This window comes from Maniola jurtina, chromosome 6 (assembly GCF_905333055.1).
Source record: "Maniola jurtina chromosome 6, ilManJurt1.1, whole genome shotgun sequence".
NCBI classification, from domain to species: Eukaryota; Metazoa; Arthropoda; class Insecta; order Lepidoptera; family Nymphalidae; genus Maniola; species Maniola jurtina.
This window is the reverse complement of record NC_060034.1, coordinates 7,835,175-7,851,470: the sequence shown is the minus strand read 5'-3', so window position 1 is coordinate 7,851,470 and position 16,296 is coordinate 7,835,175. Positions and strand designations below refer to the sequence as shown.

Here is a 16,296-nt window from a genome sequence, read left to right as displayed (position 1 = left end):
ATATAATAGGTTAGCTATCCATTCAGTACATATAATATAATCTTAAATTTCTTTTTTTGAAAATATTCATCGTCCACGGACAATAAAAAGTATTTCTTCGTTTCAAAAACACTCTTCTTCACTCAATAAACAACGATGATACAATAAAAGGCCATCAATAAAATTAATTCGAATAACTTTTTCTGTATGCAAATGAATTGATCAAGCATCTCTTGCACCGAAAACATCGACCGTTCGGCTTTCATCATTCTTTGTTTAGATCTCGCAACTGACATTCACGGAGAGGGCCATAAAAAATAAACAAACATCAGAAAAATATAAATGATGCGACTAACCTGAGGCAGCGCGGTGCGTGCCTCGGGCCCTCGCTCCTGTGTTAGCGAGGTTATAAATTATCTTATGCCTCTACGTCCCGTATAATTTTACTACAGATATATCAGCCAATTGCAATCTCAGCTCATGTCCAAAAGGATTTTATTAATGTTTGTGAAAAATAACATTTTTTTAAATTTGGAACCTACATCCATCTAAATTAAAACATACCTGAACAATGTCCTACCTCATCCACTGACTGACTCATCAACGTACAGCCAAAAAGAAATTTTGCATAAAAAAGAAATATAAAGCCGGATTATTCGGAATTCCCACGGGATAGGATATAAAGAGGATTTAATTTTTCGCCGAGCGAGCCGCGGGTGGTCTCCAGTATAGTATATACACGCACGTACAATTTTTCAACGTTTTTGCGTCCACTGCTGGACATACGCCTTCCCAAGGTCGCCATGATACACGGTCTTCCGCTTTTCTCTTCCACCCAGTACTATGCTATACTTTCTATGCTTACTTACATCTAATCATTTACTTTTGTCAAAGTACCTATCTAAAGCGAAATCCAATGAGAATAATTTAATATAATCGTAATGCATTAATCACACTTTTGGTTAATTAATTAACTAAACGAGCTCGTAGTAAAAACCAATGTTATTTAAAACTTTCATTAAATTCGTTTGATGTGAATGCATTATTCACCGATATTTCTGAAAATCCATTCAATCGCTCGTCCACAAGCTGTTGAAATAAAACTCTGCCGCAGACACATTTAAGCGATCGCAAAAATAGCATCAAAGTAGACACGACCAACCAAAAGATAACTGCATTTAACCTACTTACAGATCACGCATTGATCGTGTAGCCACGACGCAGCTCTAAAGTTACAATGACAACTTAGTGAAAAGTGCTTTTCTCTACACGACCAGCCGTTATATTTATATTTTGGTAAAAGAATTATTTTGGTTAAATACATGATTAATATTCAGTATAAAAAAACTGCTTTCCAAGTCAGGGAAACACAATTAATGGTCAGATTCAGTAGGTACACCAACCACATCGAAGAAAAGTGTCATTATAAAATGAAAAAGTTTAAAACTATCGTCAGACGACAGCTACGATATGAAATATTTTCTTGTAAAAAGTGATGCACATCAAAGAGCTCTAGTTATTTATTTTTTGTACCTCGGGGCTGTGTCATGACGCATGCGTACTGTATACGCAATGTAAATTTTTGTAGTTACCATACGATATTGGAAAAATTCTGTGTAAAAGGTTATTCTGTGATTCTATCAGGACATATTCGTTCCCATGTAGTGAGGGCAAACGTGCAAAATCTGGCCTTATTCCTTGTCTATGTTATAAAGGGAAACTCTGTGCATCTGCTTTTTAAGTAGGTACAATGGTTTGGGCTGTGCATTGATGAGTAAATTAGGATTTTTCTTTTTTTGCATAAAGAATATGCCTCGCTAAGATTGCACACCATCAAAGATAAACAGTTCAAGGTTATTTATATAATTGTATACTACTTACCTTTTTTTAACATCTTGTAGTCTATTTTTTTGTTGAATAACATGGACTTTTCATATTTACATTTGTATGTATGTGCACGCGAATCGAATCATATAACATACTCCAACAGAAACAAATATGTTGCTGGCTACACCACGCCATTTACGTCGAAATCGCCCTATAATACCATGTAATATTTCATTTTTATTTCACATTTCTATTGTGCTACATCTTGGTATAGAACACTGGCCTTATACGTTGTAGAACGATACAATAACTAACTTGTTACAATAATAGTAGATATACAGTCTTTATAAAAGATAACGTTTCGGCTTTTTGCAGATTTTTTGTACTTAGATAGGTTTAAAATGGTCCTAAAGTAAGACATAGGTATTTTGCAACCAGCAAACATTACTTTGCATTAAAAGCATGTCGCCGTACTTACCTACCTACTATTAAAAATGTTATAAAATCATGTTTCATAGCATGTTTTATTGTATGGTCTGCATTCATCTTCAGTATTAGGTGCATGTTTTTATTATTTTCCTATATTTCATGGAACAAAGTCCCTTCGCCGATTTTGTCTATCTGTGCGCGCTAATCTCAGAAACGACTCTTAGGAATTTTTATAGGGTGTCACCCATGGTGTCACTATTGAACATTCTGCGTGAAGGTTTTGTAATAAAAATATTTCATTCCCATTCCAAATGTTCCTGTTAAATTACTTCTTTATTCAAATACTACAATTATAATATCTAGAATTGTTCGTTCAGGCAAAATATTACACTCTACGATTTCCACGAACTACATATTATATTGAAACTCAGCTACCATGCAAAGTCAGAAACCTACTCTATTCATAGTTACTATTGATTTCAAACAACTTTCAAGTGAAATGATTGTGTTCAGTTTGACCCACATTGTTACATATTCCTTTAATAGAGTAACATTAACAAACACATTTCAATTTAACTTGACCGATAGTTCTGTTGAACCATTTATGAACACCAAATTATGTGACCCAAGCACGCTATGTGTTAGTCGTCTGTGGGTTCTACCACGTTCCACGGTGTAGCTAATTTGATTTTCAAGTGAACAAAAAATCATGAATATTGTTTACTAGACAAATACCCGTGACTTGGTCCGCGTGGATTTAGGCTTTTAAATTCCGTGAGAGCTTTTAATTTTCCGGGATAAAAAGCAGTCAAAATCAGACACGGGAATCTAAGTCTTATATTCTGTATCCAAAAGATGATGTCTACGATTTCGTCCGAGCTCTTTAATTTTCTGGTAGGTATAAAAAGTAGCCTAAGTCCATCTCGGGGATGCAAGTCACATCAGTATCCGCGTGGATTTCGGTTTTTAAAAATCCCATGATTTTCCGGGATAAAAAAAAATATTTTATGAAACAAATGCTTGCCTTGTAACCTACCTGCGTAGGTACCTACTTCTTACTTCGTATTACATCTGGGATTTTTTATTTGTACGAGAGAAAAATACTTGAAGAGTCTATTATCCTGTAATTTATTAGAAGTGAGCCAAGACCTATTTTTAGATACTTACCTTTTTTTATTTTGTATGCCACAACTTCAAGAAATCACTTTTGTGATAGGTATACAATATACATTCTTCATTACACTTCCACTTAACATAATGTGTATTTATGGACGCTTAGAGAGAAAGTCCAAGATTGAACTACAAGTAGTGGTAAAGGCTTGTACAGAATGCAGACAAAACCTGCGATTGAATGGCGAGACTGAACGCGAGCAGACGCGTGTAAATATGATTTGTAAAGTTTCATTTGCGCCAGAGCAGCATATTGTGACATTAGCGGTATGTTACACGGCGGGATAGTACAATAATTTAAAATGTCGCAAAAATCCATAGACTATTTGATGTTCCGTAATAATCCAATTCTTAATAAATGCATGCATTCCGCATTGATGATTAAAAGGCCGCAAATTAATATTTCCATTTGTAGCATGCCACATGTATATTTGTTGCTCTGACGTAAAATAACCTCAACACAAACTACAATATGTAATATTTACGTGCACTGCAGAGCGCGAATGTTGACTTGGCGCTTTATGTGTGTCCAAGTCCTTAAATAAAACTTATAGTTTCTTCGTTTCTTAATAGCAATGTAATGAACCGGCCGAATGTAGTATTCCTTGAGTACTCGTATGTTTTAAACTGAATGGATCTTATCGTATCGGATCTTTCATTTAGATATGCATTAAATTGTGGGGACAGCAGATAAGCCGTGTCGCATATTGATGTGCCGGCACCGGCCCTGCTTTAAAACGATACACGTATTTTTAATTGACAGACTTATACACCTTCAAATCACCGCGGTTAGATTTTCCCGAGATACCTCCTTATCGAATGAGATACCAATTAAATAGACTACAGAGATATGCCGACTTCAACATTTGTAACTACTTAAAAGTTCTAATTATCTTTTTTAGTGTTTCGTAAATCGAACCTACTCGCAAGAAAATAACGGAAGACATGTATTCACTTTGAGGTCTGTTGTCTATCTGACAACATTTTGTTCAGAAACCATTATACTATTTTTACTACGGAACACTAGGTATACAAGTACAAATTGCACTGGTCCAGTTTTTAATTGATAACAATGCAGAAAAAGATTTGCCCTCGATCATGATCTTAATATATGATAGTAAAGCGATGCTGTGACCTCAAAAACGCTTGGAGTCTGTAAACCTACACTGTTTAGACATCTCTACTTAGCAGATATAACTACACAACGCTTATTTATACACCAATCCAGGTCACTTAGGTATAGTCATGACTCATGAATCATGATAATCCGAAAAACTGTCGGAAAAATAATTTTTGTAGGTACCTATATATTATGACTTTAGTAAAATAGGAATGTAATTTATCTCAGTTATAAGTAGGTATTTCTACCTATAGTCATCAATAAAATAATAAAATATTATTAGAATTTTCCCATTATCCTTTACTGTATAGCTCCTTACTTAGAGTTTCTTTTTAGTTTGTCGATAGAAACTTTATAATGGGGAAAAGAAAAGAAGCAATTTCATTTTACGAGCTAACTTTAATAAACTACTTAATTTATGTTAATTAACGTTCCCGCTTCCCTGACTTGTATAGGTTGTTACTTTTCAAAATAGAAATTATACTAACCCGTGTTTTCTTTCATGTTATTTTTATTGGAGCTATAAACTATAGTCAAGCATAAGCCTGTTAAAAAGCCACATCCCATGGACGGGTAAAGACTTTCTTTCTTCGAGCACATAAACTGTAAACTCTAATCCAAGGCAAATTGGCAAAACGAAGTTAGTCAGGACAGCTTTTAAACAGATAAACTAATAAAAAAACAAAATTTATAAAAAAATATAATTAGTAAGTACTTATCTTCTGATACAGTTCCTTCCAAATTCCAATGGAACGGCAATGTATTATTGTTGTAGGTATGTGTTTGCAATAGGATGCAGTTGTTTTGTGTATGAGTCACTTACCATTTCCCTCAAAAATTAATGGATCAATATTATTATGCGGTTCTTTCATTTGTTACGGGCGGCTTATGTAGCTATGAAGCTCAATGTAGAAAAGTATTAGCCAAAACTTATGTTTTCCCAAAATTCAAACTATCTTTAGTAAGAATTCGAGAGTTAAATTAAAAGTTTAAAAGTTAGTCTGCTATATTTACACAGGTTTGTATTATATGGATGAAAGTCGCAACCTACCAATGAAACAGCACCACGCGCGCGTTGATTTAGTCTCATTAAACTCTATTCATAAATCTTTCCTCGGCGTTCGTATAATCATTTGGTTCCAGAAACACAATAAAAATATTTGTTGAACACGCCTCCCGGCGCTCCGGATATGTAGCGAATAAAAAGCGTTCTGTACTTTAATCCGACATAAATCTCCTAGTGCATAGTAGTTCTGCCGGTGTAATGAAAAAATGTGAACCATCTGTTGCACCCTTCATTACGTCCAGCACGATGAATGGGCCCGAATATAGCAGCGTCAACTTTTTAATGTAATTGAAATTTGGAGGACCCCAAAGTTTTCATTTAAACTCTCCCTACAACTGTAACTAAACGCTAAAAATAATGTATGATACATTTACCTAACATGTGATACACCGCGATATAAATGATACTATTTTTATCGAAATTATTGATTTACAAATTTGTTAAGTAGGTAAATGGTAACAGGTAACGTAGCATACTCTCTAATAGCAGCAATGATAAATAATTCATACAAAGATAATCTTGTCTTTATAACATATTTCTGACGAAGACCGAAAAATGTTAACACGCATTGTTGTCTTCATTAATTTTGTCAATTCTTACTACTTACATGGTTTTTTTTTTCACTTATGTACCTATTTTACCCAGAGCAACATAATGCAACCCTGAGGCCTGAGCTGCTTGTTACAATGATTTGAAATGTAGGCAAGAATCCTCGGGAGACTGTCATAATGTCATATATTCCAACTACACAGCATGGTATGATACGGAAGTCTACCGTTTCCATTAGATTGCTGCATTGTTGCATTTTGCTGTTTTGGCGTAGACCAGCCTTAACAAGTAGGTGTGATGAATTAAACTTCTTCTAGGAACTATGTATATCTATCTATCTATAATATATTATTATAGTAGTAGTATTGGTGAAAAGTTGAATAAATATTATCCGTTCATCACTTTTTCAGATAAGCTCTTTTAGACAGACAGACGCGACTTGTTTGATACCATGTAGTAATAACAAATCTCCATATAATAGAATTTAGTAAAGAATTTCATACCGTTACCTAATAAAGACGCATGGGAAACGTGTCGAACTTGAATGTAGTTAAACATTTTATTTACCTAAAAAGGCTTTTTTGCAAAACCATAATAGATAGACTCATCTAAAATACCGGTTTTTGATCAAGTTTGGAGAATCTGGTTCTTATTTATAGTCTTTTATTGTTCTCTCTACTCGTTATGCTTTTATTAACCGATTTACATTTTTATTTTTATTTAAATAACAGATACATATTTACATAGGTTATTAACACTTGTCAACTTGTCTGAGCATTCCTATACCTATAGGTAAGCATAATAGAATATTATTAGGTACTATTATGAAATATTTTTATTAGATCATTGGCACTTGGCACCCATGAATGTATCAAAATTTTGACCTATTGCCATGAATAGTCTATCGTCCAAAATATTTCAACGATGGATTCGAAGAAATGGCAAAGTAATTTCACATTAGCCATAAATTAAGTAAGTGTCTAATTGTCGACCTTCTTGGCTTGTTAACTCTGTGATCATCTTGAGGTCCTGTAGTTATTTGTGCTTTCTAAATTGGCTTTGATGGAAAGCTTCGGCCGTGGTTATTTACCACTTCAACGGCAAAGTCATACCACCACGCGATTCAGCGTCTTATACTAAGGTCTATTCCGTAGAAACCAATAGGAAAACTGCCACAGCACTTTCCAGTTAGCCCCATCTCAGTATCATCACTTACCATAGGGCTAACTAAATAACATAGTACCTATTGCTAATTGCTATAGTGTCTGAAAAAAAGCAACAACTAACCTATAACTACAGGTACTCTTTACACAATATTTCAAAGATCTAATGTTCTTAACCTTCAATCTTTTCTATGATTGTGGCTCTTTTCGTATAGTTTTGCAATGTATGCCTTTCACATTTTTTCAAACTTCTCTACATTTCTCTATTAAGTTTGCACTCGTCGGAGATAGATTTGTTCTTGTCCACACTTCTTAAAATAGGGCAAACAAGACCTCGACCCTCTGCGAATGTGGATCATATTTACACGAGAAAGGGACGCTAAAATGATGCTGCTCATATAAATGAAAGAGATAGATTGACGCACACGAAGCGGAAGATTTATCACGTGACTAATACCAAGTCAGTGCGACGGCGGGTCTGTATCCCTCGGGACTCTATCAAACGAGTTTGCTCCCCCATCGCACGATGCAATCTATGCTGAATCGTATTACAATAAATTGTATTAACTCGAAAAATAGTACAGATAGCAAACATCGTCCATCTGCACACAATCGTCCCGTGCATCGTCTGACGTATTCAACGACCCTCTATTTCCTCGCAGCAGTTCTATGGCGAAATTTATAGATTTTACGAGGGATCATCGGGAAAAGGAGCAACTTACCACATTGCGATATATCATTTTTGTGGGCGGAAATTACGTCATCTGTGCCGTTTTATGTGTTGTTCGATGTTGTTTATTGGCTTTTATTTAAAGCTAAAACTATTTATTTCACGGGGCAATGTCTCCAGACTGAAATAATAATTGTATTATTTACACTGATTTATGACTTGTTATTCCCCGTGCGGTTTGCTGCAAATGAAATAACGAACACGCACAAATTGTTTCATTCGACTTGTATGCATAACAATCGCTTATCTGAATTTAGCAGCGTTGGATTTAAAAATCAATAAGAGTTACCATGAATATAAATTACCGATTTATCCACAGATCCCCGGAACGATAAAACTTATTGTCGTTAAGTAGGTACTGTCCCTGAACCCAGTCGAAGTAAACTGTCCAATTTGGAGCCCCAATAACCAAATGGCGTCAACGCATTGAGATTCTTATCTCCCGCTGAATCTTTGAGATAAATGATCTGTCGAGGGACGATGATAACTTAATTATTCTGACAACAACTTGGATTATGTAAAACATCTGTACCTTTAGGTATATTTTACCACAAGTTTGTTAACTTCATATTTATATTGTTTGTAGCAGCTGCTGAAATAATAATCCCTTACTCTGTAGATCTTACCTATTTTATGAATTAATTATATTTTTGCTTGCTTATTGTACATATTGATCAGCAATAATAGCAAAATAAGAACTCTCAAGAAGCAACGGTAAAGACGAGTTATTATAATATCTTGTAACATTCTTATCTATATCACCACCCACACTTGGCATTTATTATGCGATAACTAAAACTTGACCCTAATTTTTAATCTCCAACAAATTATGTTACGCATTCCATTAATTCTGTAAATTACTTGGACTTCCGGCCATTTATTTAGAATATCTTTCAACAAAGTGAAGACCAATAATCAAAAGTAAATGTTAGGCAATTAGTCCGATTCCGTCTTGCCGTTACGTCAATTAAATCGTATGAGGATTGACATATGGCTTTTATTTAAGGCGGTGGGTGTAACCAGATCCTGGCTTGCGCACACGCTCACAAACAAAACAAACATTGCATCTTTAATGGGGCATCAAATCCCGGTCGCATGCAGACTTCGTATAAAACTAATAAACGTACACAATCAATTCCCTTTAAAATACGATACTTCGATCTTTTGTTTCCCTTGAAACTGTTGCTACTCGCTACGCGGGCTGGTCAAGTAAATATGAATATTGTGATGAAGAAAAATCAAATAGCAAGTAACAAGCTTACGGGATGTTTTTGTTAACGTTGTTGTTCTTTCACGGTTGAATTGCGTTTTCATTTATTTATAATGACGTCATCATGGGTGAAAAAAATTAACTATAGTTACATTCTAGGAAAACGCGTGCTCGTCCTATTTCGAGGGCGTAAAGAATTCTCTTATTTGAATTGCTTAGCCCGACTGCTGGTCGTTATAGTAACTAAGGTAATGAGCAGACAAAGGCAATCCCGGGGGCAAGAAATGGTTCAGTGTAACCGAGCCACCTACGTGCTTGCAGGCCGCCCGGACCGATGCACCGGAACCAATTGCTCCGTCACACTGCCACGAAATGCGCCTCAGCCATGCTTCGGTTAATTAAAACTCAACGGGACATCACGACACTTGCCCTACTCATAGATGCATCTCTCGAACGTCACATTCTCAAGCGACATTTCTCTTTGTGTCGCATTTTGTAACGTACGAGTAGCTTATAAGGAGATCAATGCTCTTCATTTTGACTTCTGGATGTTATTGATCGAATGATAGTACCTACGCTTTTAATGGAATTTCTGATTCACTATTTAATCAACTCGGAGCCCTAAATTTCATTGTACGAGAATCAAACTTATTTATTTATATTTTTTCTTTGTTTCAGCATTATCGTCAATTAAAAGTAATATAGACAATTCTAATTGTATTCTGGTACAAGATGTAAAAGCAGTCACTCACTCACACGGAATAAGAGACGCTTTATCAACATCCTCACCATCAGATGGTATGTTAAAGCAATGTTTTTTATTTGCGGTAAATATCTAATACCAATTTTCTATACAATTTGTATTTTTTCCAGAATCAATATCAACTTCATCATTAGGGTGGTCAACGACTGCAGAAGCAGCATTAGAATCAGCAGTAATACCTCAACAAGCACAACAAGCTGCCCCACCACCTTGGTCACCAGCTCTAGAAGTAAGAGACTTTGATGAACTTCATAGTGCTACAATACCCGCTTATCAATTTTGGAGTTCGGAATTTAGAAACAAACAACCTGCATTTGTTAGTCTTAATTTTACGGTACCCTGGGGTGCCAATTTTGCCGTCTATGGAAGAAGAAATGTGGCTCCGAGTGTAACTCAATATGACTTTGTGGAATTTATCCGAGGCGGCAGAGTTGATCATCGACTAAGAAGAAGAAGAAGCCCGCACAGACACGACTCATTTGAACGTACTTTAGATGACTGGGACGCGTTATTAAGCACGCTTAGTCCATATCAAAGATGGAACCACACGATTACTAAGCGATCTACAGATATGAGGGTAAATGTTAGTATACTACAATACCTTGACACGGGAAGATGGTTTATATCGATATATAACGACGAACTTCAGCCACATCATGTCGAAATGATTGTTTCCGAAGCAGAAGGTGTCACAAACTCTTGTCCCGATGATTGTTCTGGTCATGGGTCTTGCTATCTTGGAAAATGCGATTGCATGGACGGATTTGAAGGACACGATTGCTCGAAAAGTAAGTAATTGAAACAATCTACTCGTACGTAAAACTACAATGAAACACTCAGTGATATGTTGCGGTCAAAATTAACCATCTTTATGATTTTTAGGTGTATGCCCTGTACTTTGTTCAGCTCACGGCGCTTACGCAGGTGGTATATGTCACTGTTCTGAAGGATGGAAAGGAGCTGAATGCGATATTCCAGCTCACGATTGCGAACCTGCCGATTGTTCTGGTCGTGGACAATGTATCGCCGGGCAATGCCATTGTAAGCCTGGTTGGAAAGGCACAAAATGTGACGAAGGTTGGTACAGTGGGCACCTAGTAGCATTTAAAAAACATTCTTCGTTTTCAGTTCTTAATTTGTAACTAACACTCGTATAATATATCTTGCAGAGGACTGTCTGGATCCTACTTGTGGCAATCATGGTTCTTGCGTCCGCGGTCGTTGCGTGTGCCGTGCAGGTTGGCGAGGCGCTGCCTGTACAGAACGTGATGCACGCGTCCAGCGGTGTCTACCTGCTTGTTCTCAGAGAGGTGTATATGACTTGGATGCGGGGAGATGTGTATGTGACCCACTGTACACTGGCGACGATTGCTCTCAAGGTAAAATAACAGCATTTGTAAAGTTCTTCTTCTTCGTTCTCTATCATGTTCCTAATCCTAATCAGGTTCAACTTGTAATTCAAAACCGTCACTAAGCTAAATCATTGACATCCAGTGATTCTGTATTATTCAGTATTGACCTTCGTAACAGGGTAATAGAATTAGATAGGTTTAGAATGTTGTTATTATTTTGGGGTTAACGAGGTTAACGATTATTATTATAATATGTTAGTATTAATAAGCGGGACTTGTAGTTGGTCACTTACTCCATTACGTACTATGTGCTAACAACTAGGCCGCGTCACCCTCCACCATCAAAGTATAAAATTGAGCAATGGAAATTGTTTTCTTACTGCTTACAGTTGTATGTTCGTTGGATTGCGGACCACACGGAGTATGTGCGGAAGGCGTTTGTCGGTGCGATGACGGCTGGACTGGGTCACTGTGCGACCAACGACCCTGTGACAGTCGTTGTCACGAACATGGCCAATGCAAAAATGGAACGTGTGTTTGCACGCAAGGGTGGAATGGCAGGCATTGCACATTACGTAAGTGGGTTTCCTAATGAAACTTCCAACCATATTCTCGTAGTAGGTTATTATACCACGAATAATGTACTACTGTACTTACTTAGTTTGAATTTCTATTAGGCACAGGATCAGAATTTTCTTGTCTAAAAGCGCGACGGCAGTAGTCTGGCAGAACTTTACAATAACTATAATAGAATGATTAGTAATGCAAGAAACTGTATGAAGTATGTACGTCACAATTCACAAGTGCGATCTCGATGCGAACGCCTTCATAGAGTTCCTTGAAAATTTTTCATGACCACATTAGACAGGTTTTCGTCTCGCGTTGTGTCTGTCAAGTCTTGATTTTTGATGTTGTAAAAATGTATTTAACAGTTTTACTATATTTCGATCAGCCGGTTGTCCGAACGGTTGCACCCGCCACGGTCAGTGTCTGCTGGAAGACGGCGTGTACCGGTGCTCGTGCGCCGACGGCTGGGCTGGCACCGACTGCTCCATCGCGTTGGAACTGTCCTGCAGCGACAATGAAGATAACGACGAAGGTAATACTACTAGCAAACTGTGATTTATCCGTAACAAATGGTTTTCAATTGGTCTGGATTTATTTGTAAGTTGATTGGTTGACAATGGAACTACCGTTTTGAAGATGGCATGACGGACTGCTCGGACTCTGAGTGCTGCAGCCGGCCAGAATGCACCGAGCATATAATGTGTTTGGCGTCCAACGACCCCGTCGAAGTGTTGCTACGCAAGCAACCTCCATCAGTCACCGCGTCCTTCTACCAACGCGTCAAATTCCTTATCGAAGAAAATTCTGTCCAAAGCTATGCGCACATGGACGAATACTCTGAAGGGTAAGTGATCCATGATTGATTATAATTAGTTAATATATTACCTAATATATAACACCAAATCACTTCATACGTGAAAGATATCGACATTGTATATTATGTTTTAAATTATTATTGATCTCATGAACGATATCTTTTACTCGACTTAGGTTCCGATTTGACCTATCGGTTTTGCACAGTTATAAATTGATAAATTGCACCCAATAATATTCGTAGATTCGTAATATCATCGCCATACTAATGATTAACCTGCAGCGAAAAACAAAACCTATGATGACATAATATTGTATTTAGGAACTAGCACCTTACCAAGTTTGATCCCTATCATCTTCCTAAACCTCTCCGAGGATTTGGTGTGGTTATTTTGATTTCATTAATAAAGTGTTTTTGAAATTTACTGTTTATTTCACATCTGGTGGAAGTGTTTTGATTTTCCTATTTTTTACAAAGCAAACTTTATTGATTTATTATTTGCAATCCCGGCATGGTTAACACTTTCTATTGTTAAATTTTTGATTTCATTATGTTAAAATCATTATGTTTTCACACCAGATCCGATGTGTTGTGTATTGTCTAATGTTTATCCCTTGTGTGTGTCTTACCCTACCTGTTTGTCTCAATAAAATAAAAGCGTCTGATGAAATAATCGAATATAATTCTGAGTGCTCAAAGCTTTGAAACAGTTTTGTTTGTCTTTCGTCTAGTTGATTATAACTAAATTAAACAAGAATAGTTTCATTATTTATTTTAGTCATGACTCAAATTATGACAGATTCATAATTACAGCATTATTTAGATCTTTGAAAACTTACAGAACAAAGTCTTTTCAAAAGTATTCATATACGTTTAGTTCTCTCATGATCTGAGTCCAGCGAACATCATAAATGAAAAAAAGTACATTAATAATTTATGAGTACGGTTCAATCAGTAAAAAAAATGTCGTTCGATCTCTTTCAATAACAAAATAAGACAAAGCAAAACTGAATATAAAAGTAGACAACCCACCTCGCTTTATATGCAAAAGCGCCTCCAAAGTTTGTTTGCATTAAAACACGAGCCGCTTAACTATTTTATTTGTGTTGAATACCTACTCCGGAAGGGTTATATTGCGTTCTGGCATTTGTTTCATTTCAACTTTGTAACAAAATTAAAAATAAATTTCACCATCCAGCTACCCATTTTTTAACAACAACCGATAGCATAGTGCAGCTTGCAATCGTAGTTTTCCAAAATAATATACTTACTTATTACGAATATTAATTACATGCAAAATTAAATAGTGGTGGTGTTGTTCTAATGCAAACGGGCTTCATTCCTTAATTAGTACTAACGTATAGGAATCAATTAAAGTGAATCATTAAAGCAAGTGTTATAACGCAAGGTAACCAGCGTAGACGAGCGCAACCGGCCGCACGGTCGCAAGTCGGGGTGGGGTTGCACTGAGGGATGTAGGTATCTGTGTAGTAATCTGTCCTGTCTTTCTGTGTCCCTGTGCCGCCGTGTGTCCGCCACTCCTAGCGAGTTCTGGAATTCCTTTACACCATGGTAAGTGTCAGTCAGCCCGCCCTCGCCCCTCAGTGTTCAGTATCTGTTAACCTATTCCCTTTTGTTGCAACTCCTGCATATGTGTGTAATGCCGACGCCCGCCGCCTGTCTACTAACTGGCACGCGAACGGCGATACTAACGCTTTTCACTTTTCGTTTACTCCTTTGTCTGTATTCGTTTCATTCTCTATGTGTATGTAACATCTGTATGTCTGTCTTAAATGTTCTTTGTGGTTGCGGCAAACGGTCACAATATGTTCATTCGTAAATCACTGAGTCCTGAGAAAACTGCGATTCTTTTCAATTATGTTTTGTCGCGACCACAATCGTATTTTTTGTAATATTTGTTCTCGTCTACTGTGCTTCTATTATAGCTCACATAATACTATGATATACTTTTGTTATACCATAAAAAAAACTTAGGAAAATCATTTACGCTTTCACGCAAGACGTTAAAACACAATAGGTTAGGCGTAGGGCTGTAATATATACGAAATGAGACGTGAATTTTATATCGTCAATTGAGCAAAATTCAGCGTACACGCAAATATAGCTTTGAATAAACTTACCCTTTTATGTGTTCCTTACCCTTTGTCTGCGTCTATCATCTGTTAACCAACCCCCTTACCCTATGCCCAAGCTCTTTATGTGTTTAGATCCTAAACCTTGTAACTAATCAAAACAACTTGTTAATAATTTACTTCGAATACTTCACAGCGATATTATGAAACACTGTACATTGAAACCATTGCTTCCATCAACGGTCATCAGTTTCTTACCTACATTTTATTTTAAACGAATTGAAATTGGTACACTGTAATTATTCTTGTAATAAACAGTTACTTACTGATCGGTTTTCTCAAGTGTTCTTTGTAATAAATATCAAATAATTTAAAATGTTGTATTTATCAAAGCCGCATCATTCTTTGCAGGAGCTGTCAACATGCAAGGAGAGACCTTTTATTTATAAGCAAAATCTATTTGTTTCTAATTTTTACCTGGAAGTTAAGATTATTGTAAAAATAACTTATAGCGACATCAAATTTTGTCTCATGTATGTCCACAACCGCATCTCATAAATCTACATGATTTAATCAATGAAGTCGACGCAAGCGCGCCGCTCCAAATACAAGATTGTCTTTCAAAATTATTATTACATTACTCACTATATTGATATTTCTATAGCCAGTAAGTAGATTCTTTGGAATAGGATGAAACTTTAGAATATAATAATAGATAGTCTCAATTATTTTTTAATTAAATTAAGTAAATAATTCCAATAAATAATCCTATTAATTGGGATGATAAATGAATAATTTTCATAACTGCCTTTTCGAACATTTCCGATTTTCCTGGCATATACCGTATAGTATAAAGACCGTAAGTATATGCAGGTCCTGGCAGTCGGCAGAATTCCAAATATAACACTTGAGAAAATATTTTTTTATTAATCAGTTTTAAGTTGTTAACAGTAGAATGCACCAATTTCAAAAGTCGTATATTAATTACTTATTTAAAAGTATGAACATACTTAGCTGTTAAATCGTAATACAATGAAAATAATATGGTCTGTGTGGCAGCTGTTACATGCATTATTATACCTACATACCTATCTAGACGAACTTCTGTTTATGTAACACTGTTATTTAACATCATTTGTATCGAAGGAAACGTCGTGTATGTAAACGGAAGTCTCAACTAGACTAGCTGATCCTGATAAGAGAATGTGCAATGCTAAAAACTTCTTATTTTATTTTTCAATTTTTATTTTCATACTTCACTTCCACAGATTTGATTGCAAGTAATATAGCACATTAACCTCAGTCAAAATAGATTTGAGGAAGCTCGCACGGCGATATGATTCACACATGAAACATCTAACTACAAACTTTTAACATATCAAATCTTGGCATTAATTTTTTTTTTAAATCAAGTTATATATAGAAATTAATTTAATTTGCCCCAATATTTTACTTCAATATTGT

The 16,296-nt window shown here is 36.0% G+C and overlaps 1 protein-coding gene across 8 annotated transcripts in view; it reads left to right on the top strand.

Annotated features, from left to right (window-relative positions):
- The window catches only part of LOC123866462 (teneurin-a), a 285,360-nt gene that overhangs the window by 254,928 nt on the left and 14,136 nt on the right, over window positions 1-16,296 (top strand). For 6 of the 8 annotated variants that reach the window (XM_045908043.1, XM_045908037.1, XM_045908039.1 and 3 more), the window contains 8 exons: window positions 9,922-10,041; window positions 10,117-10,794; window positions 10,889-11,083; window positions 11,176-11,385; window positions 11,748-11,933; window positions 12,311-12,457; window positions 12,562-12,769; window positions 14,285-14,311. In XM_045908043.1, coding sequence (XP_045763999.1) covers window positions 9,922-10,041; window positions 10,117-10,794; window positions 10,889-11,083; window positions 11,176-11,385; window positions 11,748-11,933; window positions 12,311-12,457; window positions 12,562-12,769; window positions 14,285-14,311 — 1,771 coding nt within the window. The remainder of the gene's footprint in view (window positions 1-9,921; window positions 10,042-10,116; window positions 10,795-10,888; window positions 11,084-11,175; window positions 11,386-11,747; window positions 11,934-12,310; window positions 12,458-12,561; window positions 12,770-14,284; window positions 14,312-16,296) is intronic. The other 2 variants (XM_045908036.1, XM_045908042.1) reach the window with 1 other exon arrangement.